At 42.3% G+C, this 18,127-nt stretch overlaps 1 protein-coding gene across 6 annotated transcripts in view; it reads left to right on the plus strand.

Moving 5' to 3' along the window:
- The window catches only part of PIGG (phosphatidylinositol glycan anchor biosynthesis class G (EMM blood group)), a 95,989-nt gene extending 80,861 nt beyond the window's left edge, over positions 1-15,128 (plus strand). For 5 of the 6 annotated variants that reach the window (XM_082337518.1, XM_082337527.1, XM_082337520.1 and 2 more), the window contains one exon: positions 13,861-15,128. In XM_082337518.1, the coding sequence (XP_082193644.1) occupies positions 13,861-14,086 (226 nt within the window). In that variant the 3' untranslated portion in view covers positions 14,087-15,128. The remainder of the gene's footprint in view (positions 1-13,860) is intronic. The other variant, XR_014230774.1, reaches the window with a different exon arrangement.
- Positions 15,129-18,127: the final 2,999 nt, after the last annotated feature.

Genomic DNA, 18,127 nt, shown 5'->3' on the forward strand with positions numbered 1-18,127 from the left:
CATATGATTCTGCTCTTTCATGTCCTTTCCTTCTTGTGTACTTGCTCTCTCAGTCTTCCTTGCTGTCATGCTTCTGCAGGCTTTCCTGCTCTCACACTTTCTTCCTACTGTGTGCTTTTCCTCTCTTGTGTGTGGTTTTCCTGTGTCATGTTCTTTCCCTCTCCCTTCCAGTTTCCCTCTCTGTTTTACTCTCACCATCTCATTCCTTCCCTCTTGCTCTTTTCTTAATTTCTCAAGCTTTCCCACTTCCTTTTGCATGCTTTTCCACTCTTGTGCCTTTTTTCTTATGTCTGTCTTTCTTTTGCTTTCCTTCTCACACAAGCTTTCTCTCTTGTGCACTTTTTGCTCTGTCACTCTTTTCTTGTTGCTCTTTTGCTCTTCCAGCTTTCTTGGAGTAGCTTTATCTGTCTCTTGTGTGCTTTGCCTCCCCCTTCCACTCATGATGTCTCTTCCTTGCTCACACCATCCCCCTTTCATGGTTTCTCTCTGTATTGCGTGTTTTGCTTCTCTCACCCATTCACGTTTTCCCTTGCTTGCTCTTTCTTGTGTTGTTTTCCTCTTTTGCATGCTTTCCCTTTTTTGGGGGCATTTCCCATCTCTCTCCCCCTCACACGCTCCTTCCCTCTCTTGCATACTTTTTCCTTCTCACTGTCTTATGCTTTTCCTCTGCCTCTTGTGCGTTTCCCTTCTCATGGACGTGCTTTCTACCTCTCCACACCCCTCCCCTCACCCCCTGCCCCTTTCCTTTCTTGTCTTGCCAGCTTTCTCTTGTGCACACCCCTTCCCTCTCTGGTACTCTCTCTCTTGCTGCTTCCCCCTTCTATGTTGTGGTTTTCCTCTGTCTCTCAGTGACAGACTTTGCCTCTTTATTTTTGCCACGCTTCTTTGCATGTTCGTTCATGTCTTCTCAGACATGTGCCCTCCCTCTTACATGTTCTGTCCCACTTTCTCTTTTGCCTCACGTGCAATTTTGCTTTCTCTCTCTGTCACATGCTTTCTCTCTCTCTGTTGTGGCCTTTATCTCTGTCTTGTGTTTTCCCTCTCCCATGTGCAGATGTGCTTCCCACCTCTGTCTTGCCTTTCCCCTTTCTTTCCCTATCTTGAGCATTCTTTCCTTCATTTCTGAACACATGATCGTTCTCTGTCATTCTCAGTCTCACACGCTTTCCATCTCTGTTATGCTTTCCCCCTCTTATATGCTTCCCCTTATACACATGCTCTCCTCTTCTTGTTTGTGCCTTTTCTCTTGCATGCTTTCCCTCTTGCTCTCATGGGCTTTCCCTCTCTCTGTGTGTCTCTTCTCTCTCTTGCATGCACCTCCCCTTGTTCCTGTGCATGGTTTTCCACACTCGTGCATTTTTTCACTTGTATGTGTTTTGTTATTCTTGCAACTCTTGCTCATTCTTTCTCTCTGTCTTTCACTCTTTATCTTGCTCTCCTGCTTCCTTTCTTTTGCCTTTTCCCTCTTCTTTGATCTCTCGAGCTTTCCATCTCTTTCATGTGTGTATTGTCATGCACGTTTCCCCCCTTTCTCACATGCTTTCCCTTTCTTGTACTTTCCTTCTCATGCAGTTTCTTGCATGTGTTCTTCCCTTCTCTCTTGCATGTTCTTGCCCTCTATCTTATGTACCCTTTCCTCTTTTTCACATGAATGCTTAACCTCTCTGTTACATGCTATCCTTCTGTCATACATGGTTTCCCTGTCCTGCACATGCTCTTTCCTTTTTCTTGATCTCTTAAGTTTTCTCTCTCTTTTGCCCACTTCCTTCGTCTTACACACAGTCTTTATCCCTTATGTGTGCTTTCTCTCTTAAGCATGCTCTCTGCCTTGCAGGTGCTTACCGTCTCTTGTGTGCTTTCCCTCTTCTCATTGCTTTCCCTCACTCTCGTCCTCACTCTTTCCCTCTTATTTACTCTTTCCTAATACCGTCCCACAATATGCTTCCCCCCTCTCTCCTTTCTCTCGCTCCTTCTTTTCCCTCTCACTTCCCCTCTAGTCTTCCCTCACACTCCACCTCTCTTGCTGGCTCTCTGTCCTTGCATCTCACTCATTCCCTTTTGCTCTTGCTCTTGCCCTCTTGCTTACTTTCCCATCTTTCTCTCCCTCTTCTGCTTGCTTTCCCCTCTCTTTCCTTTGTTTTCCATCTCCCTATTGTTTGCTGTCTTTGCCTCTTGCTTTTCTTTGCTCTCACTCCCTTTCCATCTTCCACTCTTTCCCTCTCACAATCTTTCCAATTCACTCCCTTTTCCTCCTGTTCTCTTTGTCTCTTTCCTTCTGCCTTTGTGTCCCTCTCTCTTTCCCACTCACTCAGCTTCCCTCTGCCTCTCTCTTGGATCAGTTTCTCTTTCCCTCTCAGGTGCTCTCTTTCCTTCTGCTTGTCTGCCTCTTGCTCTCTTCTATACGCACTTACTTGCTCTCTTTCACTCTTCCCTTCTTTCTCCTGTGTCACTCTGTTATGCTGTCTTATCCCCTCTCAATCTCCCTCTCTGCCTCTCCTTTCCTCTTGCTTGATCTCTTTTGCTTTCACATGTTGTTTTTCATTTTTTCCCCTCTGTCTCACTCACTTCTTGCCCAGTGTCCTTCCCTCACTCTGTCTTTGTCTCACCTTCCCTCCTGATTGCTCTGACTTGCACAATCTTTCCTGTCTGCTTCTCATTCCCTCTTGCTCCCTTTGTTTACTCATCACTCTCTCTCCGTTGGGCTCTCTTTCTGTCTTTCCTTCTGTCTCTGTCCCTCTTGCTGTCTCACTTTTTCACCGTCTTTCCTGCTGATTTTCTTTTACATCCATTTTTGCCTTCCCACTTGCTTGGCCTCTTTCTCTTATTATCTCTTTCCCTGTCAATTGTTGTCTTTCCTCCACCCTTGCACTCATTCCTTCTGTCTGTCTTTCCCTTTTTTTCTCTTTTTCTCCCTGTCCTGATAACTTTTCCCCTCTTGTTTGCTCTTTCCTCTGCCTTTCTTCCATTCTTGCTCACTCTTTCCCCTTCTAGCTACCTTTTCCTATTCCTGTCTTTCAATCTTGATTTGCTTCTTTTGACACTCACTCCCTTTCCCTCTTGTTCTTTCCTTCTGCCTCTTTCTCTATTACTTTCTTTCCTTCTGCCTCTATGCCCTGTCCCCCTCTTTTCCTCTTGCTCCTTTCCTTTCATTCTGATACGCTCTTCACAGAATCACAGAATGGTTGAGGTTGGAAGGGACCTCTGGAGGTTATCTGGTCCAAGCCCCCTGCTGTAGCAGGACCACCTGGAGCCTCTTGCTGAGGACCATGTTCAGATGGCTTTGAATATCTCCAAGGATGGAGACTCCACAGACTCTCTGGGCAACCTGTGCCTGTGCTCAGTCATCTTTCAGTTTAAAGGTGTTTCCTGACATTCAGAGGGAACTTTTGTGTTTGTGTCCATTGCCTCTTGTCCTTTCACTGGGCACCATGAGCCTGGCTCCATCCTCTTTGCAGCTTCCCTTCAGCTATTTATATACGTTGATAAGATCCTCCCTGAGCCTTCTCTTCTCTAGGCTAAACAATCCCAGCTCTCTCAGCTTAGGAGAGATGGAGAGATGTTCCAGTCCCTTCATCATCTTAACGACCCTTCACTGGACTCTTTCCAGTAGCTCCATCTCTCTCTTGCAGTGGGGAACCCAGAACAAGACCCAGCACTCCAGGTGTGGCCTCACCAGTGCTGAGGAGAGGGCAAGGATCCCCTCCCTCAACCTGCTGGCAACACTTCTCCTAATGCAGCCCAAGGTACATTGTCCTCAGCCGCAAGGGCACATTGGCTCATGACAACTTAGTGTCCATCAGGACCCAAGGTCCTTTTCTGAAAAGCTGCTTTCCAGCTGGGTGGCCCCCAGCATGTACTGGTGCCTGGGGTTGTTCCTCCCCAGGTGCAGGACTTTGCACTTCCCTTTGTTGAACTTCTTGAGGTTCCTGTTGGCCTATTTCTCCAGCCTGTTGAGGTCCGTCTGAATGGCACCACAGCCTTCTAGTGTTATCAGCCTCTCCTGCTGGTTTTGTATCATCAGCAAACTTGCTGAGGGCACACTCTGCCCCATCATCCGGGTCATTAACAAAAATGTTGAACAGTATTGGTCCCTGTGTTGAGCCTCACAGCACTAGTCACTGGCTTCCAACTAGACTTTGCGTCACTGTTCACCACCCTCTGGGCTTGGCTGTTAAGCCAGTTTTCAGTCCCCCTCTCTGTCTGCTTTTCCAGCCCACACTTATTACCTTCTCTATGAGGATCTTATGGGAGACAGTGTCAAAAGCCTTACTGAAGTCTAGGTAAGCTATATCCACTGCTCTCCCCTCATCTACTAAGCCAGCAGTTTCATTGTAGAAGTTTATCAGGTTGGTCAAGCATGACTTCCCCTTGATGAATCCATGCTGACTACTCCTGATCACCTTCTTGTCCCTCATGAGCCTGGAAATGGTGTACAGGAATACTTGTTCCATCACCTTCCCAGGGATTGAGGTGAGGCTGACTGGCCTGTTGTTCTGTGGATCTTCCTTTAAGATAGGAGTGACAGGTCTTTCCTCCAGTCCTCAGGCACATTTCTCAATTCCCATGATCATTCAAAGATTGAGTGTGCCCTTGCAATGACATCAGGCAGCTCCCTCAGTATTTGTGAGTGCATCCAATCAGGGCCCATGAATTTATGTATGTCCAGTTTGCTTAAGTATTCTCTAACCTGATCCTCTTCCACAAGGGGTGAGTCTTCCTTGCTGTCTACTTTCTCTGGGCCTGTGAGTGCTTAGATTTCCAAAGAACAGTCTTATTAGCAAAGACTGAGGTGAAGAAGGTATTCAGTACCTCAGCACTTTCCGTGTTTTGTGTCACCAGGTCCCCTGCTGCCTTTAGCAGCAGGAACACATTTTCCCTAGTCATTCTTTTCGCACTCATGTACTTGTATAGAAGCCCTTCTTGTTGCATTTGACAACCCTTGCCAGATTCAATTCCACACCCTGTCTCCTCACTCACACTCTTACTTTTGCTTATTTTCTCCCTCTCACTTCTCCTGCTTCCTCTCTCTCCCTTTCCTTCCCCCTCCTGCACTCTCAGCTGTCTCTGCTCTTCTCTCCCCTTTTTTCTCTCAATCTCTCCCTTTCCCTCGCTATCGCCCTTGTTCTTTCTGTCTCCTTTTCTCTCTCTCCCTCTCTGTGTCCAACAGGTGATGTCAACATTTTCCTCAGAGCTGTCTTTTTAGGTTCCTTGGCCACTGAACATATGCACACTGCAAAGTAATATCCACAATCTTCTGAAAGTTGTGTCTCGTCTGTTTGCATTACATTTTCTGTGTCAGAGCCAAGATTAGCATTACAGTATGACCAAAGCTATAGCATGAAAAATCCTGTGCTGATTTTTCTTCATTCTCCTCAGCTAGAGTCTGGTAAGGAAGAGGGTCTGCACCTAGTACACCAAGGTATCTTCCTCAATAATCAATTTGGTCTCGCGCTTAATTTCTTGTCAAGGTGAAACCATTTTTGTTTACTGTTCCTTTTGTGCTTCATGGTATTAGCACTGTCTCATCTTTTGCAGAGATCCTAGGATATGGGTTTACAGATCCTGCTGTAATCCATTTTGCTTGCAAGACAAAGCATGTGGGGCTTTACGGTCTTTATGCTAATGTTCAGTATTGTTGTTTTTAATGATTCAACTTCATGCAAATTATTTGTAAGTCTAACACTCCTATAAACTTGCCAAAGTAAAAAGTATGTATGATACTTGGGCTCAGTAAGAGTATCCTTGCATAATCCCAGAAGTCATCTCATTGCACCATAAGAAATAATGAGTCTGTGAAGATGAGTCCGCTGTACATTGCACCAGAAAAAGCTGTGAAGAAAGTTGGGGGCAATGTTCTGATACACTGCATGAAGTATACACAGTGCACTGAAGGAATTCTCTCCCCTTGCTCTTCAGTACTTTGGATATTCCTCCCTGTTAATTCTGAAGCAGAAATCTTCAGATTGAAGCATAGTACCAACTTTATTTCTTCTCTACAATTAGTAAGGGCTGCATGATGATGCTAGGTTCTCAGTGTTTTATATTACTGCTCAAGGCGGAGCAGGGCCATTCAGAGGGGCAATTCTGGAAAGAGAGAACCATATTTGTAGACTTTTGCTTACATACTGCTTTATTGTAGAAATGTTTCTAGATGTAACCTGTACTTTTTGCTGCTAATGGCCTTGTCTTACAGTTCTTACTTGCAGGTTTTTTTCTTTTTCACCATCAGTTTTCTGTCCTCTGTTCTGTGGCCAACATAAGCTGACTTCTTGGTTCTGGTAGCTATGGGTAGGACTGTACATGGGATACTGTCCTTCTGCGTTTATCCAGGATTTTTCTATCTTCTTTTCTCACACCTTTTCTTGAAGTGCACAAGTTCTTCTCAAATGTGTACGTCATTGGGGTGGCAGGAGTAATTTGAGGAGAGACCTATTACTTTAGTTAAGTCACAAGTTTAAAAATAGTTACTATAATGGAAAAATACAAGAAAGAACTGACTCTGCCCTCAGTGCAGAAGAGTGAGCATTGCTTCACAGAACCATAGAACAGGCCAGGTTGAAAGATCATCTGGTCCAACCTTCCATGGGAAGGGGAGCCTCTATGAGATCATCTAGCATCCTGTCGAGTCACGTCTTGAAAACACCCAGTGATGGGGACTGTACCACATCCCTGGAGAGATTGTTCCAGTGATTGATTCTTCTCACTGTAAAAAATGTCTTTCTTATCCTGAGATGAAACCTCTTCCGGTGTAACTTGTATCTGTTGCCTTTTATCTTCTCCATGTGGTACCTGGTGAAGAGAGCACCTCCATCCTCTTTGTAGCCACCCTGTAAGTACTGGAATACTGTGATGAGGTCTCCCTGAGCCTTCTCTTCTCCAGGGAGAAAAAAACCTAACTCCTCCAGTCTTACCTTGTAGGGTGGGCTCTCCAGCCCTTTGATCATCTCCGTCCCTCCTTTGGACCCTCTCCAGACCAGAACTGAACACAGCACTCCAGGTGTGGCCTGACAAGCACCGAGTAGAGTGGGATGATCACATTTCTAAAGAGGTAGTAATGCCTCTGTGGATGCAGCACAGGAGCTGATTTACCTTTGTTGCTGCAGCAGTGCTCTGCTAACTCACGTTCAACTTGTTGTCTGCCAGCACCTCCAGGTCCCCTTCAGCAAGGCTATTCCCTAGCCATGCAGATCTTAGCCTGTACTAGGCCCTTTGGTTATTCTGTCCCAGCTGCAGGACTTTGCACTTATCTTTGTTAAACTTCATACAGTTATTGCTAGCCCACTATTCCAGCCTGTCCAGGTCTCTCTGTAAGATGGCTTTTCCTTCTGATGTGTCCACTTCACCACGCAGTTTAGTATCATCAGCAAACTTGGTGTGAGTGCTTTCAGTCCTATCATCCAGTTCATTTATGAAGATGTTGAACAGGTTGGGGCCCAGTATCAGGACCTGGGTGATAGGTTGCCAGCCTGAGTAAAAACCATTGATCACCAACCTCTGATGAGTGCAGTCGCATTGGCCAGTTTCCTACCCATACTTAAAAAATTTCCTACCCGTTACTTAAATAATTTGTGCCTCACCTCTCTAGAAATGCCTTGTGATGCTGTTCACATGTCCTGTTAGACTTGTATATTCCAAACTGCTAAGTTTGAATTTAATCAAATAACATGGTAACAGTCTATTTTAAGTCTCTTCAGAGCCTGCCTGTCCAGAACAATCGTCAGATGCAATTTTTCTTTACACCTTTAGCTAAGATGATGAAGAAGAGCTGTTTGTTTACAAAGGTGGGCAGGAAAGCCTGTAGATGCACCTTAACAGAAAGTCAAGCTATAAGTTCCCTTGTTATTCCCTGCATGTATGATGCTGATGTAAAATGCTTCAGGCTTTTTTCTACCTGAAGTCTTCAGAAGTGCTAAGTGGATTTTGGAAGAACACTTGCAGAAAATTGACTAATGCTGGGCTTTGAAATAATTATGATTCATGTTTTGCTTGTTAGAAATTTTAATGATTTGGTTATATCTTGTTGCTTTAAAGTCTGGACCAGTGTCAACAGGAATAGACAGATTTAACTTTTTTGGTTTTCTTGGAGCTGGGCAGAGTAACATGTGCTAAGGATTAACCTGAACAGAGCTTTATGGGAAAGCTTGAGGCAGTGATAACAGGCAGGAACAGTCACTGCTTATATACCAGTATGGCCCGCCACAGAAGTAGTGAGGAAAAACGTATCAAGCAGAGCACTTGGGATTTCATGCAAATCATGTCTTTGAAGAATGACTGGAACTCATCAATAGCCATCATAGCTTACATGGAGAAAGATGGTTTCCTGAATCAAAGGTGCCTGCTGAAAAGGAGTAGCTTCTTTGTGGTGAAGAAGTCTAGAGATTACATGGCCATGTTGCCTAGAGTGCAGTTTAGCTATCTCTTTGCCTGCAATTCTGAAATAGACACAGATGTGTGAGCTTGTGAAGTGTTTTCTCTTTTCTATAAGGGAAGGTGAGGACTGATCAAGTGAAGCTGAAAAGCAGAGAGTTTCCAGTCCTTTGTAAGTGGATTGCGACAGGATCAGTATTTGGGGAAATTAACTTGGGCAGGGGATGAATTGGATCTGTGAATATCTTTCCAGTTAGGTTGCCAAGATTTTTAGAAGGCTTTACTAAAGGTACAATTGATTTCTTGCCCTAGCAGTTAAATGATCATAGTAGCCATTCAGAGTGGCTGTTCAGACCTTCTGGCCCCATGCAAGCATAATTCAATTCCTACTTGCAATCTAACATAAATCTTTGTTAGGTACCCAATTTAGAGAGTTCCTCTGGAACTATTTTCAGGGTCCAAGCCTGACTGAAAAAGGGAAAAAGGAAAAAAGGAATCTGAAACTTAATTGATATATGCCCTGTGTTTTAGATGCAGCTCTGTTCTAAGCAGGTTAACTAGGAGTGGATGCCGATGAGAAGAGTTACCTCTGCTGGGTGATTGAGATGACTTCTCTTTCTGACAGGAAGCTCCCAGCACAGCTGATTATGCCAGCAGTGAAAACAGGCAGAACTGTTGATATGATCCTATTTTTCCTGCTCTTGATGCTGAAATGAAGAGAATGGAAGTTTCAGGTCTTAATAGCCTTTTACAGCTAAGTCTTTATGAGAACATGCTGAACTCTATACTACAGTCCACACATACTACAGTCCGCTGTAACTTACTGCCCTGGACACTTGACCTTGCTCAGGTAGTTGTAGCTTCTCTGCCTTTCTTACTGGGAAAGAGGATGCACAGGAAAATCAATGGTCATTCCCAAGTTCCTTCATTTCCGTGGTTGTAGAATATACTTGACAACCCTTTTAGCTTGCTGGCAATTGCCCTTCTTGATATCTGTCCATCGATACAGTTTGGTGTCAAAAACTGTGACTTTACAGAGTTAATGCTGTTCTGATTGATAGCCTATACCAGAGCTGATCGTGTAAGTTTCCAAAGGACTCTTGGTTCCCTTGGATCTGCTAAAATATAAAGTGTTTTCCCATGACAATGCAGGATTGTATGCTATAATATAAAATAGCACTGTAAGAATTACACTAGGTGAGAGCAGGGCATGGGGGAGAGACATAGCAAATTTGTTCTTGCTGCTAAACTAATTGATATTTGCTTAGATCAGAGAAATTTCTTATAGATTGCAGATACTCTAAGATGTTGCAGACAGACACTTGGAGTGCTACAGGGTTTGTTTCTGACTGTGACCCTTTATTAATATATACAGGACAGATTAACAAAGTGCCAACTATTTTTCAGAGAGCGCTAAACAGGGAGATCTTGCAAACTGAAACTGCAGAAAGCCTAGAAAGCAAAGTGCCACTGATACAGTAAAAAATGTTAATACAGTAAAGAATGTTAATACAGTAAATATTGCCTTCAAATATGCAAATTCAGTATCTCCAATAAGAGGTAATATAGGCAGTGATATTCAGCTGGAAAAGAGGAGCTGGAATGGCAGAAATGCTGGAGGATAACTTTCATTGAAAGGATTCAGCACATTTCATACTGAAACCCTCCAGATGTGACCCCCCCTCCCCCAATCCCAGAAAAAATACAATCCTGGGGTATTTGTCACTCATGCTTGCATTTTGGTGGGTTAGAACAAGGGTTGGAATAACGTAAAGTAGTGTGTTTTAAAATTCCATGTGGAAGCATTTGTAGGGCTGTCTGTGGAGGTTTTTTGCTTGCATTTTAAACTACAAAACTTGTGCCACCATCTTCCAGCTATTTTATATAACTGGGAGACATGCTTTCACAAGAAAAGAGCTGTTTTTCTTTCATGTTTTTGGCATCGTAACTTTTTCATTTTACAAACCTTGTATTACCCGTTTTAATAACACCTTAGAGACGGATTGAGAGACGAAAGATTTGTTGACAAAACACTGGCAATTAGGATTTAGGAGATCCAAAGAAGCGGAAAACCTATTAATAGCACAATTTCTTGGCCATATTTTTCTATGTATTAAATATTGAGTTAAAAGAGAGGAGTTTTGTTGAAAGCCAATATGTACTCTAGACTATACTTAATGTTTTCAGTCTAAATACGGCGTGTTCAGTGATGTGAATCTGTAGTGTTCTTTGCATCAAAAGTCTCCGAAGGCATTGTTTTTTCTGGATCTAGTGATCTTCAGCGTCAATCTCACGTGAAGTTTGGATATGCTTTGTCATCTTTAATACATTTGGATTTCTCATTGAAGTCCCCAGAAGCTAACTTGCTAAATAAGCTCAGTATTAGAGGCTGGGTACGTATTTTTTTTTTACTCCTGCATTATGCAGAGGCCTTAATATTGGGCTGATTCTGTCAGAACATGGAGGTAGTGTATACAGTTTACATCCCTCTATGCTCTTCTCCTTTAAATAAGAAAAGGCATTAATGGTTGCAGAGACAGTTCAGTATGGAGCAGTTACAGGTTAGTGCTTTAGATGTGTCCTGTAATCTGTTGTTTTCAATGAAGCAGCACTGAGAGGTTGCAAGGTTGTTCATTACTGGCTGATCCAGCTCATAAATGGTAGGATACATGAATGGCATGCCACAGCCAGCGTTTTGTGCTCTCCTGGTGACTTCTTTTGGAATAACTAGGGAACCAGCTGAACTACCTGGATTGTCTCAGTCATGTTATCAGCAGCAGCCTGATCCCTGGCCACTGTGTTCCTTGTGGCTTGGCGAAACCCTGAACCCTGTGGTCACTCTGTGTGTGTAGAATGAGCAGGAGGAGGACACAAAGTCGTTATTCTTAGCTATTCAGCAAATGGGTGCCTGGCAGAAACAAGAAGAAAGAATGGTGCTGTGCTTGAAGAACTGAGTCGTTGCCATAGCATCAGAATAGCTGAATAGGTCTAACTGCCTGTGCTCAGTTATTCCAGTGCTATTTCCACAACGACACGTGTGTATACTCTTATACCAGCTCCAAAATAAACCAAATTATCCTGCTATTGAACCCCACTAACAGTTTAACTTTGTGGATGCAGTGTGCTTATGTTGCCTTCTCTAAATTGCACTGCTGCATTATACTGTGAAACTGTCCAAGATTTCCCTCTGCAGGTAGGTGTCTATGTCTTGTTGAGAGATGAAGCAAGTGCTGAGACCTTTTGGAAGTAAAAGTATTACATAAGCAGAAAGCAGTTTATTATTTTTACTCTACTGGAATACAGAAATAATTGTACCATTTACTTATTGACTTGGGGATTATTTGCTAGTAATCATAATGTGAAAATGCAGTATTTAAATGTTACTAGTAAAGATTACTGTGTGTTCTCATTCCAGTACAAAATGCGAGTATCTAAAACAGTACATCTACCTAATTTTTGAGCCAAAGAAGTGAACACACACAGATTCAATTCAAAATAATCTTCCAGCCAGTTTCTTCATAATTAAAAAAGTAGCCGTTTTTAAAATTTTTAACACCATTGATTTACAATTAGGAGCTTTCTCACAATAGGGTACTAAATGTGTTGTTAGGTGAGCACACACTAGGGAAGAAGATATGAATGGAAATTTAAATTTAAAATGCAGGGCTCTTGAAAGACCTGGATATATAAGTTCATGGACACTCTCACTTCTCTCTTTTAGGATTCCCTTGCAAATCCCATCATTGAGCTTAATAAATGTGATAACCACAGCCACTGATAGCCTTCATCTAGCTGGTCTATCAAATGTATATTTTTACTCTAGAAAATGGTTTAAAAATTGGCTGTTTGCCTATCTGACTCAAAAACCATTTCCTCTGTTTATTCAGTTGTATCATCTAACCACTACAAATACTGTTTTTACTCATATCAGCATGAAAACAGCTAAGACTGACTGAACTGCAGTTTGTTTAATCCTTGTCAACAAAATCAGTTATTGAACATAAAGCTGGTTATTTACACAAGCTCAGTGAAGACTAAGATAGTTATGCAGAAGCAGGGAGCAGCCTAGTTCACTCCCAAGTCACAGTTTCCTTGGCTAAGCAGCGAGGGAAGTAGTTTTCTGTGAACTGAATGTATGTTTTGCACTCATTCACACCTGCTGTTCTTAGTTTATTTTTCAACTCTGCTTTCATGACCTGTTCTTTCTTCCACTGAAAGCCTTGGGAATTTTACTCTTGACTTTGCTGGAAAACAGGACTGTATCCTAATTATTTTGATTTAAAGAATAATAAGTTTAATGGTTTATGTAAAATACTGCATTTTGTAGCTTACTTAGTCATAAGTGACTAATTTACATCTCACAGAAGTGCTAGTCATCTTAAATTTTTATTACTTGGAACAAGATCAGAATTAAAAACCGTGAGGAGTAGAACAGATTCTCAGCTTACGATTTCAGTGTAAATCATTTCTGCTTTTTGTCAGTGTGTTCTTTTGGGAACTGATGATGTAAAATATTTTGATGGGGAGAGGAAAATGTTCTGCTTATTATTCCAGTGAAATAGCTTTATTCCTTCCTTTTGTCTGAACAGGTAAGCATCTGAATTTGGTGTGAATTAGTCTCTGCAGATGTAGTTTGGGGAAAATGGACATGTGCCAACCCAGCATCATTGCTTCAAGTTGGCACCTCAAGGGAGGGAGAGCAGTCAAAGTGTAGAAAACCCTTTCACTTCCATTTTCATCCGACTCCTGTTACCCACCAGAATACCTGAATGTGGCAGACTTGGACTGTGTAGGTTGCATATGGGGCAGACATTTCTTGCAATACTGTGGGCCCAGCTGAGCTAAGCTGCTGTGACAGGAATGCAATGGGTTGCTCATGTAAGCCTAAGAATATGGTATTCTCTGGAAAACATTATGTTAGCTAGCTTTGCAAATATTTCTAATAGCACAAATTTTATGTTGCTTGTACAATGTTACTGGCTATGGGCAGCAGTGTACTCTGGCAAGTTTGATGCCTTTCACAAGGGGAGCAGAGTCCATCTGATTATCCATTGTACAGGTTAGGCAGCTTTGTGAAGAGTACTGAAGTCTTTTTTCTCTGCCTCTTACCATCCAGATTCTGTGGAAAGGCACTGGAACGCCAACAAGAGATCAAGCTATCTTGAAACTGCTTAATGGAGACTTTAACAATTAGGACAAAGTATATTAAAGCACAGCACCTTCTAAGTTTGAGGTGAACTACTGGGTGCCTTTATTGTGGTGACAGTTGTTATGCTTACACTTAACATACTTACACATTATAGGATATATAGAGGTGATAAGGACAAGCTTTATTAGTTACATCGTTGCTCAATTGCTGATCAATAATCAGTTTTCTAACACAAAGTGGAGATCTGTGAGTATTATTTGTGTTGTGAAATAATGCTAAAGAGCGGATGAACTCAGATATCTTTACCAAGTTTGCCTGAGAATGAACTCTGTTTTTGTTACCAGGAATTCAGCGGCAGTGGGTCACGGCTGTTTCTGCTACGCTCTAATGCGTTCAATTCCAGTTGCCATCTACATTGTTTTGGTAACAGGTCTGCGTTACCACTTGTTCATATGGAGCGTCTTCTCACCAAAACTACTTTATGAGGGAGTGCATGTGTTCATCACAGCCGCTATCTGCCTGTTCTTCACAGCCATGGATCAGAACCGCTCTCACAAAGTTCAAGATTGAAAATAAGTGTGTGGTACACAGTTCTGCATTGCAGTGTCCAGTGTGTCACTGGAATGGAAGAAGGAAAATAACAGCTTTAAATTGTTGTGCGGAATTTGAAGAGTAAACTTGTTTATTTTAGTCAAGATCAGGATTTGATGGGCCTGTCCTGTTTTAAAACTGAGTTTGCTTTAAAAATGTTGAATTGAAATAAACTGTTTTTTCATGTATAACTTTTGTTCTATAGCTGTCATTGTAGCACTCTCCAAATAACACAATGGCAATATTACATGATTTGAATTTAAAAATCATTTAATATAAATACGGACCACTGCCTCATGGGCACTGAAAGAATCTTTTTACCTTCTTAGACTACAGAATCCTAAAAATATGTAGGATTTCTCGGTGCTGTTCAGAAGATCTTATATTCATTAGCCTTGGGGGGGTTGTTTGTTTTGTTTCTAGCATGTGTATTGAAATTATTATTAAATTATTGAATTATTGTGCAAATATCCCAGGTAAGAGATTTTTTTGTTTGTTTTGCATAGGCAGCATTTCTATTTAAAGGCAGTATTTTCTTTGTAAGATGAGTGCAATCATTATCTGTAATGGATTTCGATCTGGACTTCAGGCACTGGATAAGAAATGCTAATGGGCTAACAAAGTAATGAATCTTCTGTGGAGTCCATTCACTGCTAAAATGTTGTGTTTCTTTATATTAATCTATAAATGTTAAATCAGGTTGGTGGCAGCTGCACTGAGCATTTGATAATGTTTTCCACACTAGGGTAGAGAGTTATGAGCCATGAGCAGGAAAATAGTTTAATGGTCTAAGTTACCAGCAGAACAAAAGGTGTGTTTGTATCACCTTCCCTCTAGTGACCTGTCTAGCCACCTCACTTAAATGTGCTATAATTAGTTCCTAACAATGTTGGTTTCCTTGTTTCTGTCAAGAAGATAATACATTGATGACTATCCTGAGTACTAGTATTCTTTATGTGGGTTTTTTTGCCTCATATTTTTGTCCATGTTAGCAGCCAATAGGATTTAATCTAAATGTATTAGAGGTGTAGCAGAAGAGAAGCATACAGGAAACTTTAACTTTTGTTATAAATCTGAAAATAAAAAGCTTTTAAGCCCTATGTAGCTGACAGCACATTTGTTAGGATCACTGATATGCTTTTCATCTCATGTTTCAGGTAGAGCAAATCTTAAAAAGTAGGCCTTTAGTTTTTATACATTAATAATAGGCCATCTTGATCACTAATAATGAATTTTTTTCAACTATAAAACAACAATATTTTCAGTACCCTGGCCACATGTTCATCTTCACCTGGAGAGGAGACTACTGGATCTTAATGTCATTCACTGTGACCTGTTGGAAGTTTGAAAATTAAATACTTTTAATAAAATGTTTTTCACTGCAAATTATGGAATATTTAAAACAGTTTGTATTTGGGAATATTGTAGACATTTACCATTTTCATCATTCTCAGTATTTTTCTGGTTACCTGTTGCCTAGCAACTATATGGGGATTATCGATGTCTTCTCTGTTTGCTTACTTGGTTAATTCCTAAGCAATCCTCCCTAATGTTCATACAGAATATGTTTATAAGAGATTTGACGCAGAGAGAAAGGGTGCTAATGAAGAGAGAGAAGAGGTGGAGGGGAGGTTGCTTCTGGGGTACAGAATCCTAAACCAATGTGGGATGACATTCACAAGATCTTTTATTCCTTCCTTCTGATATTTTTTGCTTCTACTGTATCTCTTGGACATTTTATCAAATAGTGGAATCTAATCTATTGTCTGTTTATTAAGGTTGCAATTCTTCAGATTACTTAGTTAAATAATCATAGTTTCCCCTCTCTCCTCTGAAGTTGAAAGATGTCCAGATTGAATCCAGGAGAAAATAAATTATTTGGAAAAACTCTGTTATTTAGATCTTCAAGACCAGGAAAGGAAGGAAGAAGAAGGAACTTAGACTGCATCCCTGTCTTGAGTTAACACATGAATTTAGGTGATACCTCAGGAAAACATGGTGGTTTCAACTTCAAAATTGCCATTTTTGTTCTTTTTCACCCTTTCTCTTTGAGTATAAGCAAATGAAATACTATATTAACATCATCAGCTTTTGGGCGATGGCAGTGCAAAGCTGAGGCAGTGAAGAAATTGGTTCTTGTCGCAGGCAAACAGACTTGAACTGGGGAATTGCGTAAAAATAATTTCATTTTAAATCAACACAAAGTTTTGTCAATTGATCTGAATGTACAGAGAAAGCAAATGCCTGAACACAAATTCTCATCTCACTAGTTAGCTGCTCCTCTCCCCTCCTCATCCCAACTCCTGTTGTCATGTTCGGTGTGTCCCAAATCCTCAGACAAGGAGACAAACGATGTGTCAAGCAGGAATAGTACATGGGATGGTTTCTGCCCTTCTGAGTATACTGGTTTTTTCTGTCCAAGTCCTCTGTGGTCCCTGCTCCCGTGTGGTATCAGCCTGGGCTGCAGCTTCCTCAGGAGTACCCTGTGCACAGGCACAGACTCCTCCTTAAATACGTTCTGAGCAGGGATGTTGTGTAGTTCTCTGTTTGGATGAAGTTTTGACACACAGTAAATTTTTCCACTCAACATCTTCGCTGCTGGTCAGAGTCAGGTTCAGCCAGTTACAGGGGTCTATGGCTTCATCTACTAGATTCCAGTAGATCACCATTGGTCAGTGTGGCTCACTGCCACTCAAAGCTTGTAACATATGTCCAGTATCGTCCTAAAGATCCAGAACGTGATGAAGCTTGAGCTAAGAAAAGACTCTCGTAAATCATTTCAGGTTTAAGAAAAAAAAAATCTATTCCTATTTCAGATACTATATATCTGTATTTCTGCTCTGTAGAAAAAAAAAAAACAAGTTTTCCTTGGCTCTACGTAAGCGAGCAAAACACCCACACCGTGTCCCCCTGCCTTCGCAGCAGGCGATGAATGCATGCTAAGCTACTGCTCCTATGTGGTGCTGTCTGTAAAGGTCAGGGCAGTTTTCAGAATTCCTCACGTAAAGCATTTGCAAATTAAACAAGATTTATCTCCATAACTGCACAGTCACAGGAGGAAGGGCCACAGATGCAAGTTGCCATGAAGGGCTTCCTCTGAAAAACCAAATCTTCCCTGAGTGCTTCAGCAGCACAGGGAGGGGAAGGACACCATGGTCCCATGGGTCAGTGCGGCAGGAGAGGGAGCTGGCTGATCTCATTGTAGGCTGCTTTCTCTAGCTGTGAAAGGCTGTGATCGGGGGATGTTCATGAGGCTAGCACTGCACTGTCTTCCAGAAGTGTAAGGAGGGTCTTAGCCTCTCAGCCTCTCCTCAGTCCCCAGGCAGACAATGGAGAGGGAGACTTATTTCCCAAGAACTGCATGGAGGGGAAATGACCAAGAGGGATTTACCAGGACAACTTGTGCGTGATTGCCTTTTCTGAAGAGATTACAGACTCTGTGGAGAAGGGAAGGGCACTGGATCTTGGACAACTTGACTTTAGCAAGGCCTTCAGCATGGTGTACTTGGTGCCCAAGTGGTGAGCTATAGATCAGTGGGCTTGAAGGTGGACTGGATCTCTGGGCTCTCAGGGTTGTCTTCAGTGGTCTGAGGTGCCACGGTTGGCTGGTAAGCAGTGGTGTCCCAGGGGAGCAATGCTAGGGCAAGGCAATTTAAAATCTTTCTTTAGCTGGATGAGGGGGTAGCAAGACCAGGGCAAGTCTGGAGATGGTACCAAATGGGAGAGCAGTGTATATTCTGGAGGGGAGGGCCACCCTTTGGAGGGACCTTGGCAGGCTGTACAACGAAGTACAGCCTGGGCAAATGCCAAGTCCTGCCCCTGGCTGGGAGGAGCCTCGTAGTGGTGCAGGATGGGGCCTATGGGCTGAGGAACAGCTCTGGAGCCTCAGTGGGCAGCAAGGGGGACTGTGAGCAGCACTGACAGCCCGATCCTGTTCCCCAGCTGATCAGCATGCAAGGAACACACGCAGACACACGGACACACACACACACACACAGACACACAGACACAGACACACAC

This window comes from Platalea leucorodia (assembly GCF_965183815.1).
Source record: "Platalea leucorodia genome assembly, chromosome: Z".
Taxonomy (NCBI): Eukaryota; Metazoa; Chordata; class Aves; order Pelecaniformes; family Threskiornithidae; genus Platalea; species Platalea leucorodia.